General features: G+C 44.4%; 1 protein-coding gene across 3 annotated transcripts in view; it reads left to right on the top strand.

Moving 5' to 3' along the window:
• The window catches only part of LOC137356218 (uncharacterized), a 64499-nt gene that overhangs the window by 21595 nt on the left and 14980 nt on the right, over positions 1-27924 (top strand). For 2 of the 3 annotated variants that reach the window (XM_068022073.1, XM_068022071.1), the window contains 8 exons: positions 1846-2139; positions 5212-5505; positions 6150-6443; positions 7201-7494; positions 15394-15687; positions 21167-21460; positions 24383-24676; positions 26849-27142. In XM_068022073.1, the coding sequence (XP_067878174.1) occupies positions 1846-2139; positions 5212-5505; positions 6150-6443; positions 7201-7494; positions 15394-15687; positions 21167-21460; positions 24383-24676; positions 26849-27142 (2352 nt within the window). The remainder of the gene's footprint in view (positions 1-1845; positions 2140-5211; positions 5506-6149; positions 6444-7200; positions 7495-15393; positions 15688-21166; positions 21461-24382; positions 24677-26848; positions 27143-27924) is intronic. The other variant, XM_068022072.1, reaches the window with a different exon arrangement.

Below are 27924 nucleotides of genomic sequence, written 5' to 3'. Positions count from 1 at the left end.
ATGCAATAAGTTGAGAGGACAAGTGAAGAAGAAAAAAGAAACGACTTGCAAAGAAGTTATATGAGAATAGAAAGGCAGTGAACACAAAAGGAAACCCAAAAATATTCTACCAGCATGCAAATCGTAAATGGGTAGTAAAAGGTAGGTTGGGCCTATTGGGGACCAAGGGAAGTAATATATGCTTACAGGCACAGGGCAAGTCTAGAATGTTTCTTTGCATGTGTGTTTACTGTGGAAGAGGATTCTGATAAAATATCGGTGGAAGCAGAGATGGTAGAGATAATGGATGGGGTGTAAATAGATGGACAGGATGTGAAGTACTGTGAAGGGCTGGTTATGTTGAGGTCTCATAGGCCGGATGGCTTGGATCCCAGGTTCTTGAAGGAAGTAGTGCTGGATAGAGCAGAAGGGCTTGCCAAAATCATCTGAACCTCCCTAGATACGGTGGAGGTGCCAGAGGATTGGAGAGTGGCAAATGTGACACCCTTATGCAAGAAAGGGTGTAAAGACATTTGTCACACTTGGTCACACTTGACCAATCTGACTGATTTGTTTTAATGAGGTAACAGAGAAGGATGATGACGGGAAAGCAATGAATGTTGTCCGTATAGATTTTAAGAAAGCATTTGACAAAGTATCGCCTAGAAGGTTGGTTAACAAAATTGAGGTTCATGGGAGAGGAGGATTGATGTCAGCTCGGATCAAAAAAAAATGCTTTAAGATAGAAAACAGCACGTCATGTTAAATGGTTGCCTTTCAGACTGGAGGACTTAAAGCAGCGTTTTTTTCCCATTGGTCAGTGCTAGGATCACTGCATTGCTGATATATATTTTGACAAAAGCGATAAGGAGAGTCAATAGAGTTTAAACGGTGCAGTTATGAAGAGGGCACATGGACAGAGAGACTTGGGGAGTCATGTGCATTGATCTTTGAAGGTGGCAGGAAATATTGAGAGAGTGCTGGGAAACCAGATGTGATATTGGGCTTCGTAAATAAAGACAAAAGCAGGAAATGTATTCTGAACCTCCATAAAGCTCTGGTTAGGCCACAACTAGAGTATTGTGTCCACTTCTGGTCACCATACGTTAAGAAGGATGTGAGGGTCCTTGAGAGTGTGCAGAGGAGCTTCATCTGCATAGTTCCAGGGCTGAGGAATTTTAGCTACAAGGTTAGGTTGGAGAAGCTGGGGTTGTTCTCCTTGAAGCAAAGGAGATTGAAGGAGAGATTGGATAGAGGTGTTGAAGATTATGGAAGGTTTTGATATGGCAAACAAAGAATAAATGTTGCCGTTAGTTGAGGGTACAAGCACTAGGGCGCATAGATTTAAGGGTTTGGGCAGTGGGAATGCACGGAAGAACGTTTTCACGCAGTGAGTGGTGATGACCTGGAACTCGCTGCCTACAAGGATGTGGAAGTAGAGATGATCAATGATTTCAATAGGAAACTGACTGGGTAATGGAGGGAGATAAACCTGCAGGGCTACAGGAATAGAGCTGGGGAATCAGACTATTGGATTCGTCTACAGACAGCCTACATAGACTCGATGGGCCAAATGGCCTCCTTCTGTGCAGTTCCAATTCTATGCCTCCATGGCTTGTACCCCCTTGTATTCTACTGCCTAGATATAAACGCCAATGTCCCTGAAGAGCTGTTGCTGTCATTTAAATCATCTAGGGACCTGGATACCCGAGTCTCTAACTCAATCAGTGAATCCGCCCTGGTGAGTTACAAACTTACCTCTGCATTGAGTCGGATGTTATCAGATCTCTGGACAGCATAGGTTGTTGCTTGTGTTCGAATCTAATACAATAATAAATAATATAGGATAATCTTTTATCGTTTCAGCAACCCCAACTCAGCCCACGATCTCTACGAGTCCTACGCACACAATATATGTGGCAGGAGAAAGCGTCACGATTACTTGTGCACTTCCACGTGGTTACTCAGTTGGTCGATTTCGGTTGCGAAAAGGCTCTACCACTGTCATAGACAGCAACACAAGTCAACAGTCCCTCATGCATCTCATTAGAAATGTCACCATGAGCAATGAAGGGAATTACACATGTTCCTACCAGACACAGGTGTCAGGTCAATGGATCCGTTCTTCTCAGAGTCAACCCATTAGAATAAATGTCACACGTGAGTGAAACTTGCTGCCGTTAGTAACAGTTCCAATTGATCCAACAATTCCAGAAAAAAAATCAAAACGTTTTTCCAGATTTGTTTTTGAAATGACCTCGATACGTGAAATAAGAACATACACATGTTGCAACCCTTAGTTTACACTATGAGATATGTATACCGTTTGATGCATTCTTATTTATAACTGGGGCCGATTAGGGATCAAAAATGGGATTTACGTACGGAGGCAGGGGGCATGACTGAGTATTAACTGAATACTTTGCACGTGTGTTTACCAAAGTAGATGCTGGGCAGATCATGGTGGAAAAAAATAAATTCAGACACGTGAATAGTTTCAAATTGATAACCAGGAGGTAGTCTGTATTTAAAGTGGATACGACACCAGAACCAGATGACATGCATCCAAGGATACTGAGGGAAATGAGAATGAAAATTGTTGAGACCCTGGCTTTAATTTTCCAGTCTTCCCTAGATTCAGGAGTGATGCCCGAGGACTGGAGAATTGCAAATGTTACACTCTTATTGCAAAGAGGGCGTTAAGATAAGCCCAATAACTACAGGCCAGTCAGTTTAACTTCGGCAGTGGGGAAGCTTCTGGAAATGATCATTTGGGACAAAATTATTAGTCACTTGGGAAAATTCGCGTTAATTAGCGAACGCCAGCACGGACTTGTGAAGGGCAAATCCTCTTTAATGAACTTGCTGGAGTCATTAGATGAGGTAACAGAGAAGGTTGATGGGGGTAATGCTGTTGTTGTACATGGACTTCCAAAAGCATTTGATGAAGTGCAGCACAACGGACCTGTGAGCAAAGTTATAGCTCCTGGAATAAAAGGGACAGTAGCAACATGAATACGAAATTGGCTGAGTGTCAAGAAGAAGGAGCCGAGTGGTTAATGGATGACTTTGAAGTGGAGGAAGGTTTGTGGAGTTCACTAGGGTCTGCGTTTGGACCCTTGCTCTTCCTGATATTTATTAATGACCTCGACCTTGATGTACAGGGGCACAACCTCAAAATTTGCGGATGAAACCAAACTGGGAAACATTAACTGTGAGGAGGACAGTACGGAAATTAAAAAGGACATAGACAGGATCGTGGAATGGGTGGACAAGGGATAGAGGCAATTTAATGCAGATTTGTGTAAAGTAATTCATTTTGGAAGGAAGAACGCGGAGGGACAGTATAAGATAAAATTTATAATTCTAAAGGGGGTGCAGGAGCAGAGAGACGTGGGTGTATATGTACATAAATCATTGAAGTGGCAGGACAGGTTGAAAGAGCGGTTTATACAGTAACATGGGCTTTATTAATAGGGGTATAGAGTACAAGAGTAAGGAGGGATATTTTGAAACTGTATAAGACACAATCTCGGCCTCAGCTGGAGTATTGTGTCCAGTTATGGGCGCCACACTGTAGGAAGGATCAGAAAGCATCATACAGAGTGCATAAAATATTCAGAAGAATGTTTCGAGGAATGAGGAACTTCAGTTACGAGGACAGATTGCAGAAGTAGAGAATGTTTTCCTTGGAGAAGAGAAGGCTGGGAGGAGCTTCTGCAGAGGTATTCAAATTCATGAGGGGTCTGGACAGAGCATATGGAGAGAAACTGTTCCCATTGGTGGAAGGAGAACAAGAGGAGACAGATTTAAGGTGATTGGCAAAAGAGGGAACAGCGATGTGAGGGAAAACTTATTCTTGCAGCAAGTGTTTGGGATCTGCTGGAGAGTGTAGAGGAGGCAGGTTCAATTGAAGCATTGAAGAGGAAATTATATTGTTATTTGAAATGGGAGAATATGCAGGGCTGTGCGGAGAAGGCAGGGGAATGGCACGAGGTAAACTGCTCTTTTGGAGAGCCAGTGCAGACACGAGGGGCCGAATGGCCTCCTCCTGTGCAGTCAAAATTCTCTGCTTCTGGCTAGAATGTGCTCATTGACGGTTTTGTCCCGAAGAATGAGACCATCCCATCAACTGTCTCTGCAGCTTCCCTCCCTTCAGCTGCCTCCCAGGCAGATCGTCCCCTGAGGTTCCCCCCTTTTCCAGCCATGATCTTGCACATTTCTCTAGATCCCATCCATTTTACCCTCATGCCCTTTCCGAGCTCAAGTAGTCCGTGTGACCCATTTGCTGCCCTCTCCAACTTCCCTTCCTGGCTGCCATGACAGCTGATAGTGGTAACGGCTCCTTCTCCTGTGGTACTGTTGAAATTCCCCATAAAAGAAAGAACCTTTGTCTCCTCCTTCCTTGCGAACTACCGAAAGATCTGCACCACCCATTTGTCTCCAAACTCCTCATATGTGTTACTGTATCTCAAATTTTCCAACATTTTCAAACTTGATTCCCTCTGATCAGGTTTGCATCCATACACTGTGTCTAAATGGCTGTTATCTAAGTCATAAATGACAGCTTCTGTGACTTTACCGAAGGTTAGCTATATCTCCTTGTGCTTCTTGACCTGTCTATAACCTTTGACATGCTTGATCCCAGCATCCTCCACCAAAGAATCGCAACCGTCGACGATCTGGGAGGGAGTGGGGGTAGGAACATAGGCAAATAGGAGCAGGAGCATTCAGCCCATCGGGCCTGCTCCGCCATTCAATACTATCATGACTGATCATCCACTTCAATGCCTTTTCCCCCCACACTATCGCCATATCCCTTTATGCCATTGGTATTTAGAAATCAGTCAATCTATGCTTTAAGCATACTCAATGAGTGAGCTTCCGTAGCCCTCTGGGGTAGGGAATTCTAAAGATTCGCAACCTCTGGGTGGCCTACTCCTGCTCCTAATTTGCATGTTTTTATGTTCACTTGTAATACATGGTGGCGTTTTTCCCTGGAAAAGAGAAGGATGAGGGCTGAACTCATGCAGGAATACACCCTGGCGAGTTACAATCTTACCTCTGCATTGTGCCAGATGCCCTCAGATCTCATAGAAAGCATATATTGGGGCTTGTGTTCGAATCTAATACAAGGGCTGCTTGTACTGAGACTGAAGCAAAGTCCATTTTCAGAAAAAGAGTAGATAGGTGGAGGTGTGGAGATGATGCTCTTGGCTTTTATCATTACAGCAACTCCGTCTCAGCCCACGATCTCTACGCGTCCTACATACCCAGTGTATGTGGCAGGAGAAAGCGTCTCGATTACTTGCACACTTCCACCTGGTTACTCAATTGGTCGATTTCACTTGCGCAAAGGCTCTACCACTGTCATAGACAGCAATGCAAGTCAACGGTCCTTTACGCATCCCATTAGAAATGTCGCCAAGAGCAACGAAGGGAGTTACACATGTTCCTACCAGACACTGGTGTCAGGTCGATGGTTCCGTTCATCTCAGAGTCAAACCATCAGAATAACTGTCACACGTGAGTGATACTCGCTGCTGTTAGTTAACATTTACAACTGATCGAACAATTCCAGAAACTAATCATGATTTTTTTCCAGATATGTTTTTGAAATGATGCTTAATCGGTGGAAAGGTAAGTATGCACAGTGATGCAGTGGTTAGCACAGCAGCTTCATTACATCCAGCAACCACGGTTCCATTCTGGGTACTGCCTATGCAGAGTTTGCAAGTTCATCCTGCGACTGTGTGAGTTTCCACCGGGTGCTCTGGTTTCCTCTCACAGTCAAAGACTTGCAGGTTGATAGGAAAGTTGGCCTTTGTAAATTGCCCCGAGTGTTGGTAGGTGGTGGGGATATGATAGGGAATAGGGGGTTAATTTAGGATAAGTATAAGTGGATGGCTGTTGGCCGGCACCGACTCTGTGGGCCGAAGGGCCTGTTTCAGTGCTGTATCTCTCTAAGACAACCCTTATTTCAGACCATGAAATATGTATACCGTCTGTAGCCTTCCTTTCTATTTTAATGTGTCAATGTCTGCTTTCAACATACGAAATGGCATGCTTCCACAGCCCTCTGGGGTAGAGAACTCTAAAGATTCACAAAGCCCACGAGTAGTTGAGCTCTTGGAAATCTGGGGTTGGTAATTCGCATTTTATCGTTTCAGAAACCCCGCCTCAGCCCACCATCTCTACCAGTCCAAAGCACCCAGTCTATGTGACAGGGGAATCTATCACAATTACTTGCACAGTTCCACGGGATCACTCAGGTGGTCGATTTCAGTTGCTGAAAGGCTCGGACACTCTCAAAAGCAGCACCATAAGCCAACAATCCCTCACCTACCCCATCGGGATTGTCGCCATGAGCAACGAAGGGAATTACACATGTTCCTATGAGACACAGGTGTCAGGTCGATGGATCCGTTCTTCTCGGAGTCAACCCATGAGAATAACTGTCACACGTGAGTGAAGCCTATTACAATTCAGTAATAGGTACAATTGATTAACGATTCCAGACAAAGCAATAACGGTTTCCCAGATATATTTGTGGAATTTTGCTCTGACACTTAACTAAGAATATATACTCTTTGCAACCTTGACTTTATACTATGGAAATGGTATACCATTTGTTTTTCCAACTTGAAAGAGAAGGTTGAGGGTTGAACCAATGGAAGTATTTACAATTGTGAAAGGATTTGATAGGTTACACACAGATATGATTGTTAACACTCCCGGGGAGTCCAAAATTGGGGACCGTGAACAGAAGAGTAAGCCCAATACTTCATTTCACTGGTTCATGGGATGCGGGCATCACTGGCTTGCCCAGCAATTATTGCCCATCCCTAATAGTTCTTAATTGAGTGGCTTGCTAGGCCATTTCTGAGGACATTTAAGAGTCAACAACACTGCTGTGGGGGCTGGAGTCACGTGGAGGCCAGATCAGCGAAAGACAGCAGATTTCCTTCACTGAAGAACATTAGTGGACCAGGTGGGTTTTTACATGAACCAACAATTGGTCGCTACTAGACGAGCTTCATAATGCGAGATTTTTATGAATTAGATTCTAATTTCATCATCTGTTGTGGTGGGATTTGAAGCCATGTCCCCAGAGAATTAACCTCGGACTCTGGATTATATCCAACAGAGAATTCAGAAAATACGTTGATTCAAGAACTGGGAAGGTTGTGGAAATTAAAATGTTGTATTTTATCATTTTAGAAACACCACCTCAGCCCACGATCTCTACGAGTCCTATGTACCCAGTGTATGTGGCAGGTGAAAGCGTCACGATTACTTGTTCACTTCCACGTGGTTACTCAGTTGGTCGATTTCAGTTGCGAAAAGGCTCTACCACTGTCATAGACAGCAACGCAAGCCAAAAGTCCCTCACCTATCCCATTGGAAATGTCGCCAAGAGCAACGAAGCGAGTTACATATGTTCCTACCAGGCACTGGTGTCAGGCCGATGGATCCGTTCATCTCAGAGTCAGCCCATTAGAATAAGCATGACAGGTGAGTGATACTTACTGCGGTTCTGTAATCTTTACAATGGATTAAACAGTTCCGGAAGAAATTCTAATGCTTTTGCACATATATGTGTGAAATGATGCCCTAGCCCAGAAGTAGTAACATATTGGCTTTGCAACGCTTATTTTATGCTATGAAATATGTACACCGTTTCATGCCTTTTCTGTACATCTGGCTAGATTGTGCGGGGTGGGCATGGTTTTTATTGTCCCTTAGAGTGAGGCCATCTGAATATCAGCCTCTGCAGCATCCCTCTATTCTTCTGTGCCCCTGGCAGAACGTTCCCTGAGGCTCCCGCTCTCCTGGCCTCGATATTTCTCTCATTTCCTTTCCTTCTGTCCTCACGCCCTTTCCGAACTCACCTAGTCAATGAGACGCATTTACTGCCCTCTAGGACCTCCCTTCCTGGCTCCTATGCTGGCTGATAGTGTTAAGGGTTTCCTCTCCTAAGCTACTGTTCGTCTATCCTTCAAATCCTCCTCTTTCCTTGCGAACTACCGACAGATCTGCATCTCCCTTTCATCTCCAACCTGTTGCCGCCTTTCAAAGAACTCCATGTTTGAATCCCACCAATCAGCTTTCAGTCCATGCCCCAGTGCCTTCACAGCTGTCATCTGAGTAACACATAATATTGTCCATCAAGACAGGCACACAGTGCAGTTACATGCGTGGTTAGAGACTTGGTGCAGGAGGGACTTTTTCAGACTCATGTTCCCCTGGGATCTATTTTCCTGGAAGAGGAAGTGTGAAAAAATGAAGGGGTTGCACCTGAGCAGACACGGGATCAATGTGGTCATAGGGACATTCGCCTGCACTGCTGGAAATGGTTTTAAAGGTATGTTGGAAGGGGACACGATGCCAGAGAGCTGCTGAAAGAAAAAGCAATGAAATCAGAGGACACTGAGAAGAAGAAAAAAAGAAGTAAACCTGTAATAATCCAAAAATGTTGCAAGCACCAGATTGAGAAATTAACTACAATGATGAATGGCTTATTATATAAGGTGTGTACATCAATTTCCGCATTGTAAATTCAAACGCTGGTGAACTTTAGGCACAATATTCCACAAGGGGCTGTCACGTGGTTACATTACCAGAGCACGTGATAAAGCAAGGCCAGTGATGGGTTCTTTATATTACTGGTTGGAAAGCATTCAGGAATGTTAGAGAGGGTAAGGTTGTAAGGCCATAAGAAATAGGAGCAGTAGCAGACCATACCCGAACAGCTCTATTTTCCCACCCGCTCCCCATCTCCCTTAATACACGGAAAGACCTAAAATATGTCTCACTCAGGCTTAAATATATTCATATTGGAGCATCTACGAGCCTTAGTACGTTGTGACTCCTTTCTTTAAGGGGGAAAAAAAAGACAGAGGGTGACCTAATGGAGGTTTTTAAAATTGTGAAAGGGTTTGGTCTTCTGGGGAGGGAGGTCCAAACTGAGGTCCATGAATAGAAAAAGACAACCAATAGGGAATTCATTAAAAAAAAATGCATTCAAGGATTGAGAAAATTGTGGAACATCGCTTCTACAAGATGCAGTTGAGGCACATATCATGGATGCATTTCCGGTGATGTTGTGTAAGCAGACGACAGAGAAAGAAATTGAAGAAATCCTGACATGGTTAAACGAAGGGAAATGAGAGGAGGATGCTGTGGACCATTAGCGCTGGAATCGACCAGTTTCACAGATTGGTCTAGGCCCAATCTTCAGCTGCTTCATCAATGACCTTCCCTCTGTCATAAGGTCAGAGTTGGAGATGTTTGCTGATGATTGCACAATGTTCAGCACCATTCACGGCTCCTCAGGTACTGAAGCAGCTTGTTTCCAGATGCAGCAAGACCTGGAAAACATACAGGTTTGGGCTGAAAAGTGGCAAGTAACATTTGTGCCACACAAGTGCCAGGCAATGACCATCTCCAACAAAAGAGAATCTAACCATCTCCCATTGACGTACAATAGCATTACCATCGCAGAATCCCCGACTATCAACATCCTGGGGGGTTACCACTGACCAGAAACTTAACTGGACCAGCCATATAAATACTGTGGCTACAAGAGCAGGTCAGAGTCTGGGAATCCTGCGGTGAGTAACTCAGCTCCTGTCTCCCCAAAGTCTGTCCACCAGCTACAAGGCACAAGTCAGGAGTGTGATGGAATACTTTCCACTTGCCTGGATGGGTGCAGCTCCAACAACACTCAAGAAGCTTGAACCCATCCAGGGCAAAGCAACCCGCTTGATCGGCACCCCATCTACAAACATTCACTCCCTCCACCACCGACGCACAGTGGCAGCAGTGTGTACCATCTACAAGATGCACTGCAGCAACACACCAAGGCTCCTTATACAGCACCTTCCAAACCTGCGACCTCTACCAGCTAGAAGGACAAGGGGAGCAGATGTATGGAAACACCACCACCTGCAAGTTCCCCTCCAAGACAAACACCATCCTGACTTGGAACTATATCATCATTCCTTTACTTCCGCTGGGTCAAAATCCTGGAACTCCCTTCCTAACAGCACCAGTGGTGTACCTAAACCTCATGGAATGCAGCGGTTCAAGAAGACAACTCACTACCACCTTCTCAAGGACAATTAGGCAATAAATGCTGAACTAGCCAGTGATGCCCACATCCCATGAACGAATAAAAATGTGCTGTAACTTCTATCTAAATCTCTGAGCCATATTGATAATTATTATAATGATATTAATAATATTAATAGAATGCTGGAGTATAATCCAATAATCAATGAAGGGAGCTAAACATGTTCTTACCAGGCACTCATTTCAGGTCGATGAATCCGTTCTTCTCGGGGTCAACCATTGGAATAACTCACACATGACTGATACGTAATGCAGTTTGTTAATATTTACAATTGTCTAAAGGATTCCACAAAATGTATAACTTTTTTTCAAAATATATTTGCGAAATTACTATTATATGTCTGAAGTATGAATGTATTCACTTTTCAATCCTTCTTTTATACTAAGAAATACTGATACAGTTTGATTTTTTAAAACACTGACTACCTATCTAGAATTAGAATTAGAACATTACAGCGCAGTACGGGCCCTTCGGCCCTCGATGTTGCGCCGACCTGTGAAACCATCTGACCTACACTATTCCATTTTCATCCATATGTCTATCCAATGACCACTTAAATGCCCTTAAAGTTGGCGAGTCTACTACTGTTGCAGGCAGGGCGTTCCACGCCCCTACTACTCTCTGAGTAAAGAAACTACCTCTGACATCTGTCCTATATCTATCACCCCTCAACTTAAAGCTATGTCCCCTCGTGTTTGCCATCACCATCCGAGGAAAAAGACTCTCACTATCCACCCTATCTAACCCTCTGATTATCTTATATGTCTCTATTAAGTCACCTCTCCTCCTCCTTCTCTCCAACGAAAACAACCTCAAGTCCCTTAGCCTTTCCTCGTAAGACCTTCCCTCCATACCAGGCAACATCCTAGTAAATCTCCTCTGCACCCTTTCCATAGCTTCCACATCCTTCCTATTACGCGGTGACCAGAACTGCACGCAATACTCCAGGTGCGGTCTCACCAGAGTTTTGTACAGCTGCAGCATGACCTCGTGGCTCCGAAACTCGATCCCCCTACTAATAAAAGCTAACACACCATATGCCTTCTTAACAGCCCTATTAACCTGGGTAGCAACCTTCAGGGATTTATGCACCTGGACACCAAGATCTCTCTGTTCATCTACACTACCAAGAATCTTCCCATTAGCCCAGTACTCTGCATTCCTGTCACTCCTTCCAAAGTGAATCACCTCACACTTTTCTGCATTAAACTCCATTTGCCATCTCTCAGCCCAGCTCTGCAGCCTATCGATGTCCCTCTGTACCCTATAACATCCTTCGGCACTATCCACAACTCCACCGGCCTTAGTGTCATCCGTAAATTTACTAACCCACCCTTCTACACCCTCTTCCAGGTCATTTATAAAAATGACAAACAGCAGTGGCCCCAAAACAGATCCTTGCGGTACACCACTAGTAACTAAACTCCAGGATGAACATTTGCCATCAACCACCACCCTCTGTCTTCTTTCAGCTAGCCAATTTCTGATCCAAAGCTCTAAATCACCTTCAATCCCATACTTCCGTATTTTCTGCAATAGCCTACCGTGAGGAACCTTATCAAACGCCTTACTGAAATCCATATACACCACATCCACTGCTTTACCCTCATCCACCTGTTTGGTCACCTTCTCGAAAAACTCAATAAGGTTTGTGAGGCACGACCTACCCGTCACAAAACCGTGCTGACTATCGCTAATGAACTTATTCTTTTCAAGATGATTATGAATCCTGTCTCTTATAACCTTTTCCAACATTTTACCCACAACCAAAGTAAGGCTCACAGGTCTATAATTACCAGGGCTGTCTCTACTCCCCTTCTTGAACAAGGGGACAACATTTGCTATCCTCCAGTCTTCCGGCACTATTCCTGTCGACAATGACGACATAAAGATCTAGTTTCAGTGATTTCTCCTCTCATGCACGCTCCAAGCTCAACTTGTCTATGAGACTCAACTGCTGCTCTCTTAAACTTCCCGTCCTGTTTCCCATGCCAGCTGATGTTGTTAAAGGTTCTCTCTCCTGATGTGCTGTACCTTTCTCCTTCAAAACAGTCGTCTTCACCCTTCTCTCGATAAAACGTCCCTTGACCACTCCACCCCACTCACTCTGCCTTTATGCTTTCATTCGTTCATGTGATATGGGTGTCTAATTGCCCTTGAATTGAATGGTTTGCTCGGCCATTTCAGAGGGCATTTTAGAGTCGGCCACGTGGCTGTGTGTCCGGAGTAACATGTCAGCCAGACCAGATCAGGATTACAGATTTCCTTCAAAGGGATTCATGAACCAGATGGGCTTTTACTGCAGTCAAACAATGGTTTCATGGTCGCCATTAGACCAAACGTTGCCGAATTACAAAATTGTGTGTTGAAATTTCACGATCTGACACGGTGGGATGCAAACGCACGTCTCCAGAGTACTAGACTGCGTTTCTGCATAGCCAGTGTAGTAGAATTACCACTATGCCAACTATCGACCAGTCTCCAGCTTCCTTTCATCTCCAATGTCCTTGAATGTACTGCTGTCTTCCAAATCCATGGCCATCTTTCCCAGAACTCCATGTTCGGGTCCATCCAAGCAGCTTTCTGCCCGTGCTGCAGTATTGAAAAGGCTCTATCGAAGTCACAAAGGACATCCGATGTGTCTCTAACACAGCTCAACTCTCTCTCCTTCTGCTTGGAGACCTGTCTGCAAATTTTGACACGGTTGACCACACCATCTTTCTCCAAAATCTGTCCCACCGTCCTCCAGTTGGACGGGACTGCACGCTTCTGGTTCCGTTGTCACTTGTCCACTCGTAGCCCGATGATCACCTGCAATGGCTTCTCTTCCACCTCCCAGACTGTTACCGCTGGTGTAGCCCGAGGATGTACACTTGGCTCCCCCTATATCTCAACAACATGTAGTCTCAGGGGTGACATCATCCGAAAAAAAAACACAGCACAGCACATAGTTCGACTGCAAGACAAACGTGTCGCTAAATTGTCACGCTGTTTCTCTGACAACCGGTGCTGGATGAGTAGATCCCCAAGTCAATGACTCAAACCTGGCGACTGTCTTAGCCTGAACCATTGTTTACATCTTTGGTGTTACATTTGCCTCGAGTTTACAGTCATATATTCACGTTATCACTAAGACAGCCTGTTTCCACCTCTATAAAAGCACCAACTGCTCTTCTGCTTCAGCTCATTTCCACCAGCCCTGCAACCGCCCCCCCCCCCCCCAAAATCCTTGCCGCCTGAGAGTCCCCCATTGTAATCCCTCCACCACTGGCGGTCGTGCCTTCATCTGCTGATGTTCTTTTATCTGCAATTCCCTTCCCGAACCTCACCACCTCTTTAGCTCCCTCTCCCTCTTCCTTGAAACCCACCTCCTTGACCAAGCGTTTTGCAACCTTCCTTCATCTGACTATATGGCTCAGTTTCAAATTGTATGCCATAACGCCGCGGCCGAGAGCTTTGAGATGCCTTATTCCCTTAAAGGTGCGATATAAATATAAGTTGTTGTTAGATGCATCCATTGAATGACAACACAGAGGCAAAATTTCATTTCTTCATGGTACAAATAAGGTGAATTCGTTCGCAGCAATATATGAAGATAACTCAAAGCTGAGATAACGATAACGGGCGGCACAGTGGCGCAGTGGTTAGCACTGCAGCCTCACAGCTCCAGCGACCCGGGTTCGATTCTGGGTACTGCCTGTGCGGAGTTTGCAAGTTCTCCCTGTGCCTGCGTGGGTTTCCTCCGGGTGCTCCGGTTTCTTCCCACATGCCAAAGACTTGCAGGTTGATAGGTTAATTGGCCATTATAAATTGCCCCTAGTATAGGTAGGTGGTAGGGAAATATATAGGGACCGGTGGGGATGTTATTGGAATATGGGATTCGTGTAGGATTAGTATAAATGGGTGGTTGATGGGCGGCACAGACTCGGTGGGCCGAAGGGCCTGTTTCAGTGCTGTATCTCTAAACATGTCTGAGGAGTATACATAGCAAGCTCAAATGAATCCAGTCCAGTTACATTTCACCAGTTCTTATACCTACTTTCACTAAACCCCCACAAAAAAAACCACAAATATGAAATGTATCTTTCTCATCAGAAAGATATATAGAGAGATGTGGCAAGTGACTATGGTAAGTTTTTCTTCCATTCTCTGGCATAGCACGTGATCATCCTGTCCCTGGAGAACAAGAGTTAACTTTCCAAGAAAGGCATAAAATAGGTCAGATTCAGTTCTATTGCCTCCATCCATCTATTAGAATGCACATTGACCGTTTTAGGCTCCGAACAATAATAATAAATATATAATAAGCAAAAGAATAATATACATAATGATGATCAGAAGAAGAAGTAGAATTATATTATTATTTTCATTATTATTATTACTATTTCTTTCCATTTGACACATTCTGGATAATGACTGATCGATTGCAATCAGCACTGTAAAGGTTATTTAATATCTGAGTGCAGGACAAGGGTTTCATTTATCTGTCTGCACCTAGGGTTGGACGTTACTGCTCTTGTAAACCTGGCTTATGCATTACAAAGAACAAAGAATAAAGAACACAGCACAGGAACAGGCCATTCGGCCCTCCAAGCCTGCGCGGATTTTGATGCCTGCCGAAACTAACACCTTCTGCACTTCCGGGGCCCATATCCCTCCATTCCCTTCCTATTCATATATTTGTCAAGATGTCTCTTAAATGTCACTATCGTATCTGCTTCCACCACCTCCCCTGGCAGCAGGTTCCAGGCACTCACCACCCTCTGTGTAAAAAACTTGCCTCGCACATCCTCTCTAAACTTTGCCCCTCGCACCTTAAACCTATGTCTCCTAGTAAATGACTCTTCCACGCTGGGAAAAAGCTTGTGACTATCCACTCTGTCCATGCCGCTCATAACTTTGTAAACCTCTATCATGTCGCCCCTCCACCTCCATCGTTCCAGTGAAAACAATCCGAGTTTATCCAACCTCTCCTCATAGCTAATGCCCTCCAGACCAGGCAACATCCTGGTAAACCTCTTCTGTACCCTCTCCAAAGCCTCCATATCCTTCTGATAGTGTGGCGACCAGAATTACACACAATATTCTAAGTGTGGCTTAACTAAGATTCTGTACAGCTGCAACATGACTTGCCAATTTTTATACTCAATTTTTATAATCCTCAGAAAACCTATGTCAAACCTATTGATTTCGGAAGACAACTCATTTGCATATAAGAGTAGACTGGATGTGAGGAGCTGAAAAACTTGTGACTGATATTGCGGAGTTTGTCTTTTCAGAACTGCTTCCTCAGCCCACGCTCTCTAAGATACCTGAATTTGCAGTGTATGTGCCAGGAGAAGAAATCACCATTACCTGCACAGCTCCACGTGGTGCCCCAGTTGGTCGATATCAGCTACTCAAAGACACAATCACCATCATAAACACCACTGGAAACCAACAATCCCTCACCTATCCCATTAGAAATGCCAGCACCAGCAATGTAGGGGACTACACATGTTCCTACCAGTCACAAGTGTCTGGTCGATGGATACCATCTTCTTCGAGTCACTCCATTAGCATAACTCTCACGCGTGAGTGAAATTTACTGCAATTCTGTAATATTTAAATTTTCTTAAATGATTCTGGAAAGTTTGTACCATTTTGCTACAATTGTGTTGCTAAATTACACCAGATTTCTGAAGAAAGACTAGACTACCTTAAAAAACATATTCATTTATGTTATGAAACATTTATACTATTTGGTTATAGGAATGTAGGAGCAGGAGCAGGCCATTCAGCCCATCGAGCCTGCTCCGCCATTCGATAGATTTATGGCTGATCACCCACTTCAAAGCCTTTTTGCCACATTATTCTCATCCCTTATACCATTGGTATTTAGAAGTCTGTCAATCTCTACCTTAAACATACTCCATGTCTGAGCTTCCACAGGCCTTTGGGGTAGAGAATTCCAAAGATTTAGCACCTCTAATTAAAGAAAGTTCTCCTCATCTCTGTCATAAGTGCCTTCCCCCTTTATTTTAAAATTGTATCACCTGCTTCTGGACTCACAAAGAGGGGAAACATCTTACCTGCATCTTCCCTGTCTATCCCTTTAAGTTATGTTTAGTTTAGAGATACAGCACTGAACCAGTCCCTTCGGCCCACCGAGTCTGTGCCGACCATCAACCATCCATTTATACTAATCCTACACTAATCCCATATTCCTACCACATCCCCACCTGTCCCTATATTTCCCTACTACTAGGGGCAATTTATAATGGCCAATTAACCTACCAACCTGCAAGTCTTTTGGCATGTGGGAGGAAACCGGAGCACCCAGAGGAAACCCACGCAGACACAGGGAGTAACAAAAACAAGAAATGCTGGAATCACTCAGCAGGTCTGGCAGCATCTGTGGAAAGAGAAGCAGAGTTAACGTTTCGGGTCAGTGACATATTCAATACGGTGTCCAGTACAATCCCAGAGAAAAAATGTTCCTCTAAAACAGAAGGATGTACGAGTAAATATTGGGGGGGAAATATGGATGAATTTATAGCAAAGCTGGCTACAGAACCTATAAACTGGTAAGCTGAGCGGTAGCCCGTCAGACTGGTGAGATGTGAAAAGATGTGATCCGTGCTGAAACCACTGTTGTTCACAATTTCCATAAACAATTTGGAAAAGGGAACGAGAAGGACAGTTTCAACAGCCGGGAACGGGACCAAATTGGAAAGTATTGTTAATACCCAGTAAAAGTGGGACAGAATGACGAAGGAATCACAAAAAACGTGCAGAGTGGACGTGTGATTGGCAAAAAGATCTCCAGTACAGTTAAATAAAAGCAAAATACTGCAGCTGCCGGAAATCTGAAACAAAACAACAAGTGCTAGAAATACTCAGCAGGTCTGGCAGCATCTGTGGAGAGAGGTGCAGAGTTAATGTTTCAGGTCTGTGACCTTTCATCGGTATTGGCAAAGGTTAGAAAAGAATTAGGTTTTAAGCAAGTGAAGGGGAGTGGGATGGGGGAGACAGCCAAGGGGAAGTGTTTGATAGGACAGAGGGAATTAGAGATTAAATAACAAAGCTGTCCTGAGACAGAGGCAAAGCGTGTGTTAATGCTTGTGGTGAAAGACAAAGCATTAGTCCAGAGAGAGTGTTAATGGCAGAATAATGAGCAGCTCTATCTACATGAAAAGCAGGCACACGTTAAAAAAAAACTATATTATAAAAAGGCCAGTCATGCTGTAAAGTTATTGCAGTAAATGTTCAGTCCGCAGGAACACTGGAGCACGCCAAAGACAGAGACGTGAGCATGAGAGCAGAGGGAAGTGTTGAAATGGCAAGCAACCGGAAGCTCGGGGTCATGCTGTTGGACTGAGTGGAGGTGTTCTGCAAAACGGTCACCCTATCTGCGTTTGGACTCCCCAGTGTAGAGGAGACCACATTGTGAGCAGCGAATACAGTAAACTAAATTGAAGGAAGTGCAAGTAAATCGCTGCTTCACCTGAAAGGAGTGTTTGGGGCTTTGTTTAGTGAGGAGAGAGGAGGTAAAAGGGCAGGTATTACACCTCCTGTGTTGGCATGGGAAGGTGCTGTGGGAAGGGGATGAGGTGTCGGGGGTAATGGGGGAGTGGACCGGGGTGTCGCGGAGGGAATGATCCCTTCGGCATGCTAACAGGGGAGGGGGAGGGGAAGATGCATTTGGTGCTGGAATAACGCTGGAGGTGGCGGAAATGGCGAAGGATGATCCTTTGGGTGTGGAGACTGGTGGGGTGGAAAGTGAAGACAAGGGGAACCCTGTCGCGGTTCTGGGTGGGAGGGGAAGGGGTGTGGGTAGAGGTGCGGGAAATGGGCCAGACACGGTTGAAGGCCCCATCAACCACAGTGGGGGTGGGGGGAGGAATCCTCGGTTGAGGAGAAAGGGAGACATATCAGAAGTGTTGCTGTGGAAGGTTGCATCATGGGAGAAGATGCGTCGGAGATGGAAAAACTGGGAGAATGGGATAGAGTCCTTACAAGAGGCAGGTTGTGAAGAAGTGTGGTCGAGGTAGCTGTGGGAGTCGGTGGGCATATAATGAATGTTAGTGGAAATTCTTTTGTAACCTTTGCTAGTTCTGATGAAAGGTCACTGACCTGAAATGTTAACTTTGCTTCTCTTGCCACAGATGCTGCCAGACCGGCTGAGTATTTCCAGCACTTTCTGTTTTGTTTCAATTCAGTTCAGTTTGATTTTGAGGTACCGCATTTTAGTGAAACAATGAAAAGATCAGATACAGCTTGGAAAATGTGTCTAAACACAAAAGAGGAGCACAGGGATCGAGGTGTACAGATAGACACATACATTACTCGAAGTAGAGAAGAATGTAACTACAGATATTAAAGAAAACTAAGAATTGCGTTTCATTTCTAGAGTTGTACAATGGGAAAAAAAGGAAGAGGAAGACGTGCATTTTTATAGCAACTTTCGCAATCTCAGGACGTCCCAAATCGCTTTTCAGCCAATGAAAAACTGTTGAAGTGTAGGCATTGTTGTAATGTAGGAAGTTCAGTAGCCAAATTGCGCACAGCAAGATCCCACATATGGCAATGTGATATTGGCCAGATAATCGTTTTCTTTGTGTGTGACATTGATTCAGAGATAAATATTGGAAACCAAGGAGAACTCACGGCTCTTCTTCAAAACTGGGGAACGTTTACTTCCACCTGCGAGGTCAGACGGAGCTAGGTGTTAAAGTCTCATCAGAAAGACAGCTCCTCCAACAGTGCAGCACTCCCTCAGTACTGCACTGGAGTGGGGACTAGATTGCAGTGCACCAATCCTGGAGTGGGACTCAAAACCACAACGTTTTTGATTCAGACGCGTGAGATCTACCAACTGAGTTACGTCTGATGCACAATGTAATTGAAAAGCAAAGAAGGAACGTTCACCTTGTGTCAAAACATGTTAAGGTTACACTTGGAGTACTGTTCACAATTCTGGTCCCCCATGCAGTAGAAAAGGGTGAAGAGGCACTGGCGAGCAGAACAGGTTGGGGCTCCTTTCTCCAGATAATTCGCGGGATGGAATGGAGGTATTTAACATTATGGAAAGTTTGAAGGTAAACATAGAAACAATGTTTCTGCTTGTGGGGAGAATGAAACTAGGTGACATAAATAGAAGCCAGCTACAAAAAAAAAACCGAAGACAGAATTCAATAATTTGATATACAAACAAATTTATAAAGAAGAGGAACATTGGAACAGAGCAAATAGGAGCAGGAGTAGGCCATCCGGCCCCTCGAGCCTGCTCCCCCATTCAACTAGATCATGGCTGATCCTCGACCTCAACGCCATTTCCCCACAGTATCCCATATTCCATCTGATTTATTAAAGTCTTAAAGGGAAAGAAATCTGCCATCTTTACCTGTGACTCCAGACCCACAGCGATGTGGTTAGCTCTTAAACTTCCTCTGAAGTCGACCAGGCAGCCACTCAATGCAAGGGCAATAAATGCTAGCTTTGTCAGTGACGCCCCATCCCTAAAATGAATTTTTAAAAAAACAACTGTTTGATTATGAAACCTTCTGGTTATATTTCTGAACGAGCTAGTTTTAGATAAATCTGTTCAATGGCAGAGAGACACCAGACATAGAAGCAAAATAATAGTATTCATAGTTACAGATAAGGAGAATTGGTTCCCACTATGATGCCAAAATAGTTCAGGTGCAAGAATATGTCTATCGAGTGCACAGAACTTGAGTTCCAACCAATTGAGAGAAATCCAAAGCCCAGTTACATTGACTGAAATGCATTCACATAAATGTGATAATTGGTCATATACATTACATTATATAATATGTAATGTTGCATTATTAATTTCAATGGTTGACATGACCATCCCATAATGGATTTTCCATTCATCGTTTCCCTTCTCTTATTCTCCACATTCATGGACACGAGATCCGTTCCACTTATGGCTCACGTATTATCATGACTGGGGGTTTTCTAGTACTCTAGGATGTACTAAGCATGCAAGTGAGTATCTTGTCATGGGGCATTAACAGTCAGGTAGAGAGAGGAAACGCATCAGATTCAATTCCTCATCTATCTTTTTGAATGCACATGAATAATTTTCTGCCCATAGCTTCGAACGTTTGTGCGAAATTGGAAGGAGATTCATGGTCGTGTTGATGACAGTTATAGAAACAATGATATTAATCAAATAATACACAACAAAATAATCCGAATCATGATAATCAGATGGGGAAGAAAAATAAATAATTATCCTATTTGCTTGTGTTCGATGCATTGGGGATGGTGACTGACTTGTTGCAACAAATACTGATGTGATTTATTTAATATATGAGTGGAAAACAGCACTTTCATATTTCTAGCCGTACTTAGAGATCTATAAAGCTGACTTGGCATTGGCCATAGAAAAGGTACAGCACAGAAGTAGGCCATTCAGTCCATCGTGGCTGAAAAATCTAACTGCCCAATCTAATCCCACCTTCCAGCACCTGGTCCGCAGCCTTGCAGGTTACAGCACTTCAGGTGCATGTCCAGGTACCTTTTAAATGCGTTGAGGGTTTCCACCTCCACCACTGCTCCTGGCAGTGAATTCCAGACGCCTAACACCCTCCGGGTGAAAAAAGGATTTCCTCATGTCCCCTCTAATTATTCTACCTGAAATCTACGTCCCCGGTAATTGACCTTTCCGCTTGGCCAAACAGGTACTTCCTGTCTACTCTATCTAGGCCCCTCATAATTTTGTACACCACAATTAAGTCACCCCTCAGCCTCCTCTGTTCTAAGGAAAACAACCCTAGCCGATCCAATCTCTCCTCAAAGTTGCAATCTTCAAGCCCTGGCAACATTCCTGTAAATCTCCTCTGTCCTCTCTCCAGAGCAATTATGTCCTTCCCGTAATGTGTTGACCAGAACTGTACGCAATACTCCAGCTGTGGCCTAACCAAGCAAGGATTAATATTGATGTCACATGAAACGACTTCTGACTTATGCGTAAACTGGACCTTCGCAGTTCAAAAACGCGATTCTTTGAACTGGTATTTTGAATCTTGTCTTTTTCAGAACACTCGCCTCAGCCTACAATCTCGAAGAGTCCTGAATTCCCAGTATATGTGGCAGGGGAAACTGTCACCATTACTTGTGTAGTTTCAAGTGGAGCCTCAGCCGGTCAATTTCAGTTGCTCAAAGGCTCGATATCTGTCATAACCAGCCCCAGAAACCAACAATCCCTCACTCACACCATTAGAAATGTCACCAGCAGCGATGAAGGGAGCTATACATGTTACTACCAGCGACAAGTGTCCAATCGATGGATACGATCATCTCCGAGTCCTGCTATTACAATCTTTGTCACAGGTGAGCACGAATTTCTGCAGTTCTTTTACACTTTCTAAAACGCTTTGGAAAGAATTTATAATGCTTTTTTCCAGATATGTTTATGGAATGATGCTGCAAGTCTAAAGTGAGAATGTGTTATATTTGAATACTGTTCCATTTTATGAAAGCAATATTGATGCATTTGTTTTCTTCATTAGGTGGCTAGTGTTAGGTGAATTCATTCAATGAAGGTAGGAATATAAACTGAAAAGCAATTTTCCCTCATTCAATATTTCAAAAAGTGCCACTTTACAACTGAAATACCAAGATTGCTTCAGCTGGTGAAGTTGTGCCTACCCAGTGCAAGGACTCGAAGGCACACCTGCTGAGTTGAATGCACATTTCAGTGACAGTTTGCTGATTTATACAGCTTTTCGGACCGCCAATTGTGAAAGGAATTGCCCATTTAAGGCATACAACTATCTTTCCAATCTTATAAGATGCCTTCTTCTTTGGCCTCCTTACCTCGAAAGACAAGGTAAGCGCCTGGAGGTGGTCAGTGGTTTGTGGAGCAGCGCCTGGAGTGGCTAAAGGCCAATTATAGAGTGACAGACTCTTCCACAGGCGCTGCAAATAATATTCGTTGTTGGGGCTGTTACACAGTTGGCTCTCTCTTTGCACTTCTGTCTATTTTCCTTCAAAATGCTAAGTCTCTTCGACTCGCCACACTTTAGCCCCGCCTTTATCGCTGTCCACCAGCTGTGGCCATCACTGGCAACTGACTCCCACGACTTGTGATCAATGTCACAGGACTTCATGTCGCGTTTGCAGACGTCTTTAAAGCGGAGACATGGATGGCCGGTGGGTCTGATACCAGTGGCGAGCTCGCTGTACAATGTATCCTTGGGGATCCTGCCATCTTCCATGCAGCTCACATGGCCAAGCCACCTCAAGTGTTGCTGACTCACTAGGGTGTATATGCTGGGGATTTTGGCTGCCTCGAGGACTTCTGTGTTGGAGATATGGTCCTGACACCTGATGCCAAGGATTCTCTGGAGGCAGCGAAGATGGAATGAATTGAGACGTCGCTCTTGGCTGACATGCATTGTCCAGGCCTCGCTGCCATAGAGCAAGGTACTGAGGACACGGGCTTGATACACTCGGACTTTTGTGTTCCGTGTCAGTGCGCCATTTTCCCACACTCTCTTGGCCAGTCTGGACATAGCAGCGGATGCCTTTCCCATGCGCTTGTTGATTTCTGCATCGAGAGACAGCTTACTGGTGATAGTTGAGCCTAGGTAGGTGAACTCTTGAACCACTTCCAGAGCGTGGTCGCCAATATTGATGGATGGAGCATAGATGTAGATCAGTTGCAACTGGGTAAAAGTTATACCCGAAACTGAAATGGGTGAGATGGCTTCATTTCATAATTCTGTTTGCAGTAACTGGCTCAGAATGGTTACCTTCTCTTGTAGACTCGCTTTAGCATTCCTGCAGAGAAGGAAAATGCTGTACATCCATTTCATCATCCTTGATTCTTACTATTGAACACATATTATCCCAACTCTCCCCTCGGCTCCGAACAATGTTGTTTGCTTGTAAAGATAGTCATGGTGATGGTGACAGTAACAGAGTTCTACCAATAATGGCAACAAGATGAGGCAAGGAAAAATATTGTCATTCATATTATTGCTATTAATACTGTTATTTTACAGCCAATTGCGGTTAGCACCGCAGCCTCACAGCTCAAGCAACCCATGTTCGGTTCTGGGTACTGCCTGTGTGGAGTTTGCAAGTTCTCCCTGTGAACTTGTGGGTTTCTTCCGGGTGCTCGGGTTTCCTCCCACATGTTAAAGACTTGCGGGTTGATAGGTAAAATTGGCCATTGTAAAAATTGCCCCTAGTGTAGGTAGGAGAATTGAGGGAAGGTGGGGATGTGAGAGGTGGAAAATGAAGTTAATATAGGATGAACATAAATGGGTGGTTGAGGGTCGGAGTGGACTAGGTGGGCCGAAGTTCCTGTTTCGGTGCTGCATGACTCTGTGACAATACGGTCACCGGCGATGATGTTGGACATGCTTCAAAAAAAAAGCTCATTTAGTAGATTAGGGAAAACAACCTGGAGAACGACCATTTTATACTTCTGTCTGCATTTATGCAAGTGAGGGAAGAGCTCTGGAAAACATGCTTGTGAAAACTCTCACGTATTACATTAGCAATGCCACCATCAGCAATAAAGCAATAAAATACATGTTTCTACCAGGCAGACGTGTCTGGTCGATGGCTACGTTCTTCTCCTCGTCATTCCGTTCGAAAAACAATCATGCGTGAGTAAGACTTGCTGCAGTCCTATAATATTTACACTTTCTAAAACGCATTGGGAAGAACGTACAATATTGTTTCAGATGCGTTTATGGAATTATGGCTATAAGTCTGAAATATAAGTATGTTGTATTTGCAAACCATTCCACTTTATGTAAGGAATTCTGCTAATTTTGTCGCATTTCTGCGAATGTTTAGGTGAACTTATCCGGTAAGGCACGAAACTCAAATGCAAATGCTCCCTTATTCAGTGTTTCAACAAGTGAAAAGTAGTTACAACCGAGACAACAATATTGGTCAAGGCCTACATGAAGGCAAACCTGCCGAGTTGAATTCAAATTTCCTTTACGTTTTTTAGAATGCATTTCTTGACCACAAATGGCGACTTGAGAGGCCACTTGAGGAGGACAACTGCCTTTGTGAAATATAAGCAGGATATATGTCGCAAGTGGGAAAAATTCCACTTGTTGATGAAATGGGAGAGGTGACTTTATCTCAGACCGCCATTCCGATTTTCCCTATGCTCGTTCCAGGAGGCACTGCAGGTGTTTTGGATATCAGCACGAGTCCCATTTTCACATCAGTGTCGACTGAATCCTTGGTTGTTTGGAGTTGACATTTCGGATTTTACTGTTTCAGATGCCCCTCCGCAGCCTACGATCTCTACCAGTCCTGAATACCCAGTGTATGTGCCAGGGGAGTCTGTCACCATGACGTGCACAGTTCCACGGGGTGCCTCCGTTGGTCGATTTCAATTGCTGAAAGACACGGTTTCTCTCATAAACAGCACCAGAAACCAACAATCCCTCACGCACACCATTACAGATGTCAACAGCAACAATGAAGGGGGCTACAGCTGTTTCTATCAGATCCAGATGTCAGGTCGATGGATTCGTTCGTCTCTGAGTCCCGTCATTGAAATAATGCTTACATGTGAGTAAAAATGTCCGCATTTCTCCAGTTTTCTTTTGCTAATTCGCTATTGGGACGTGAGAGGCTCTGACAAGGTCAGCGTTTGTTGCCAATCGCGAATTGCCCTTGACAAAGTGCTGGTGAGCCGCCTTCTTGAACTGCTGCCGTCCATGTGGTGTAGGTATGCCCACCGTGGTGTTAGGAAGGAGGTTCCAGGTTTTTGACACAACGACTGTGAAGGAACACTGATGCAGTTCCAAGACAGGATGGTATGGGACTTGCAGGGGGATTTGCATTTGGTAGTGTTCCCATACGTCTGCTGCCCCTGTCCTTCTAGGTAGTAGAGGTCGCAGGCTTGGAAGGTTCTGTCGAAGGAGCCTGGGGGAGTTGCTGCAGTGCATCCTGTAGATGGTACACACTGCTGCCACTGTGCGTCGGTAGTGGAGGGAGTGAATTTTGAAGGTGGAAGATGGGGAGCCAATCAAATGGGCTGCTTTGTCCTGGATGGTGTCGAGCTTCTTGAGTGCTGTTGGAGCTGCACCCATCCAGGTAAGTGGAGAGCATTCCATAACATTCCTGACTTGTGCCTTGTAGATGGTTGACAGGCTTTGGGGAGTCAGTTACTCGTCGCAGAATTCCCAGACTCTGACCTGCTCTTGTAGCCACGGTGTTTATGTGGCTGGTCCAGTTCAGTTTCTGGTGAATGGTAACCCCCAGGATGTTGATAGTCGGGGATTCAGGATGGTAATGCCGTTGAATGTCAAGGGGAGATGGTTAGATTCTCTCTTATTTGAGGTGATCATTGCCTGGCACTTGTGTGGTGCGAACGTCACTTGCCACTTATCAGCCCAAGCCTGAATGTTGCCCTTGTCTTGCTGCATGTGGGCACCAACTGCTTCAGCATCTGAGGAGTTCTGAATGGTATTGAACACAGTGCAATCATCAGCGAATATCCCCACTTCTGATCTTATGATGGAGGGAAGGTTATTGATCAAACTGTTAAAGATGGCTGGGCCTGGGACACTGCCCTGCGGAACTCCTGCAGTGATGTCCTGAAGCTGAGATGATTGACCTCCAACAACCACGACCATTGTCCTTTATGACTCCAACCAGTGGAGAGGTTTCCCCTTGATTCTCTCCCTGACTACACTTTCAAAAGGAGGTTGGTAAGAATTTATAATGTTTGCCCAGATGTATTAATAGCATATGCTCTAAGTCTGAATTAAGAATGTGCTGTTTTTGCATACCGTACAATTTTATGTTTTGTTATTCGTTTGTGGGATGTGGGCGTCACTGGCGAGGACACCATTTATCGCCCATCCCTAATTGCCCTTGAATGGAGTAACTTGCTAGGCCATTTCAGAGGGCATTTAAGAGTCAACGGCATTGCTGTGGTTCTGGAACAACATGTAGGCCAGACCAGGTTAGGATGGCAGATTCCCTTTCCTGAAGGACATGAGTGAACCAGATAGGTTTTTATTGCAATCTGAAATGATTTTGTGGTCACAATTAGACGAGCTTTTAAATTCCGGGTTTAATCAGTGAATTCAAGTTGTGTCATCTGCCCTGGTGAGATTTCAACTCATGACCTGAAAAGATTGACCGTGACTGTAGGTTACTGGTGCACTGGCATCACCAGTGCACCACCGTAGCCCTGTGCATTTGCTGATCGATAGTACGACAATAAACTCAAAAGCAAACTTTATATGAATGAATATTTTGAAACCTTGATGTCAGGTTTATTCAAGTTGGCAAAATGGTGTCTATTGAGCACAAGGACTCGAATGCAAACCTGCTGGGCTGAATGCAAATTTCCGTCACAATTTGCTGCTTTATGCACTTTTTTTCTTGACAACCAGCCAAGTATTCAAATGTCTTTGCAAGGAATGCAACTGCCATTCCAGACTATGGTCTGTATACCTCAGGCAAGTGTGCAAAGTTATAGCATTAGTTGAAACGGGTGAACTGACTTTATCTCATAATTATATTGCCAGGAACGAGCCGTAAATTCTTACCTTCCTCATGCAAGTTCGTACCAAGGGGGCTGCAGTCAGAGCCTTGCAAAGCTGGCTTTGGTGTTAGCCAGGGAACTTAATTCAAAGGCATTGTTGAATAGAAACTAAAGCTCATTGGCACGTCAGTAGCTCACAAGCACTATTCGTTGGACTGATCTTTGGGCTTTCATTGTTTCAGACCCTCCACCACAGCCCGTGATCTCCGCAAGTCCTAAATACCCTGTATACATCGCCGGAGAAACAGTCACCATAACCTGTAGAGATGCTCCTGGTGACTCAGCTGATCGTTTTCAGTTGCTAAAAGACTCGACCTCTGTCATGGACAGCACCAGAAGCCAACGAGCCCTCACCTATATCATTAGAAATGTCAGTAGCAGCGATGGAGGCAGCTACACATGTTTTTCGAAGGCACATGTGTCTGGACGATGGATTCCTTCTTCTGCTAGTGACGCCATTGAAATAATTCTCACATGTGAGTAAGACCTAACGCAGTTATGTCATAGTTACATTATAAAATGAGTTGGGAAGATTTCATACTGTTCACCAAATATATTAGAAGCTTTAAGTGATTCCATTCAACAGCAGTCGGTTAATACTTTCACAAACATTATTCAAAATTACCCAAGAAGTTGAACTCGTTGCAACTAAGATGTCAACGGAGTTCAGGCTGCCTATTGATTAAACTGCTCTTGAATTCAAACCTGCAGAGGGGAATTCTAATTTCCATTATAATTCACCGGCTTATATATATTTTCCATTACTTCCTTATGCATAAAGGATGAGAGAGGGGCCTTCATTGGATAGAGCTGGCACAGGCACGATGGGTCGAACGGCCTGCTTCGATGTCATTTGCTTCCATGCTGCAATGACTTTATCGAATGGTGGTCAGACCCAGCCGCTAACTGACTGGATTGAATTTTTCGAGGAGGTGACTAGATGTGTAGATGAGGGTAAAACAGCTGATGTAGTCTACATGGACTTCAGTAAGGCTTTTGATAAGAGTCAAATTTGTTGGTATGGGTCACGTGTAGGCCTGACCAGGTAAGGATTTAAGATTTTCTCTCCTAAAGGCCATAGGTGAAACAGGTGTGTTTCTCTTGATAAATCTTAACAGGACCAGCATTTTATTCCAGATTTGATAATGAATTGAACTGAAATTGCACTAGATGGCATTTGTGCTCATGTGACGAGTATTAACACGGAGCCTCTGGATAGCTGGTCCAGTAACATTACCACTATATTACCGTCCCACAC

Source organism: Heterodontus francisci, chromosome 45 (genome assembly GCF_036365525.1).
Source record: "Heterodontus francisci isolate sHetFra1 chromosome 45, sHetFra1.hap1, whole genome shotgun sequence".
NCBI lineage: Eukaryota > Metazoa > Chordata > Chondrichthyes > Heterodontiformes > Heterodontidae > Heterodontus > Heterodontus francisci.
This window is presented reverse-complemented; position numbering and strand designations above follow the sequence as displayed.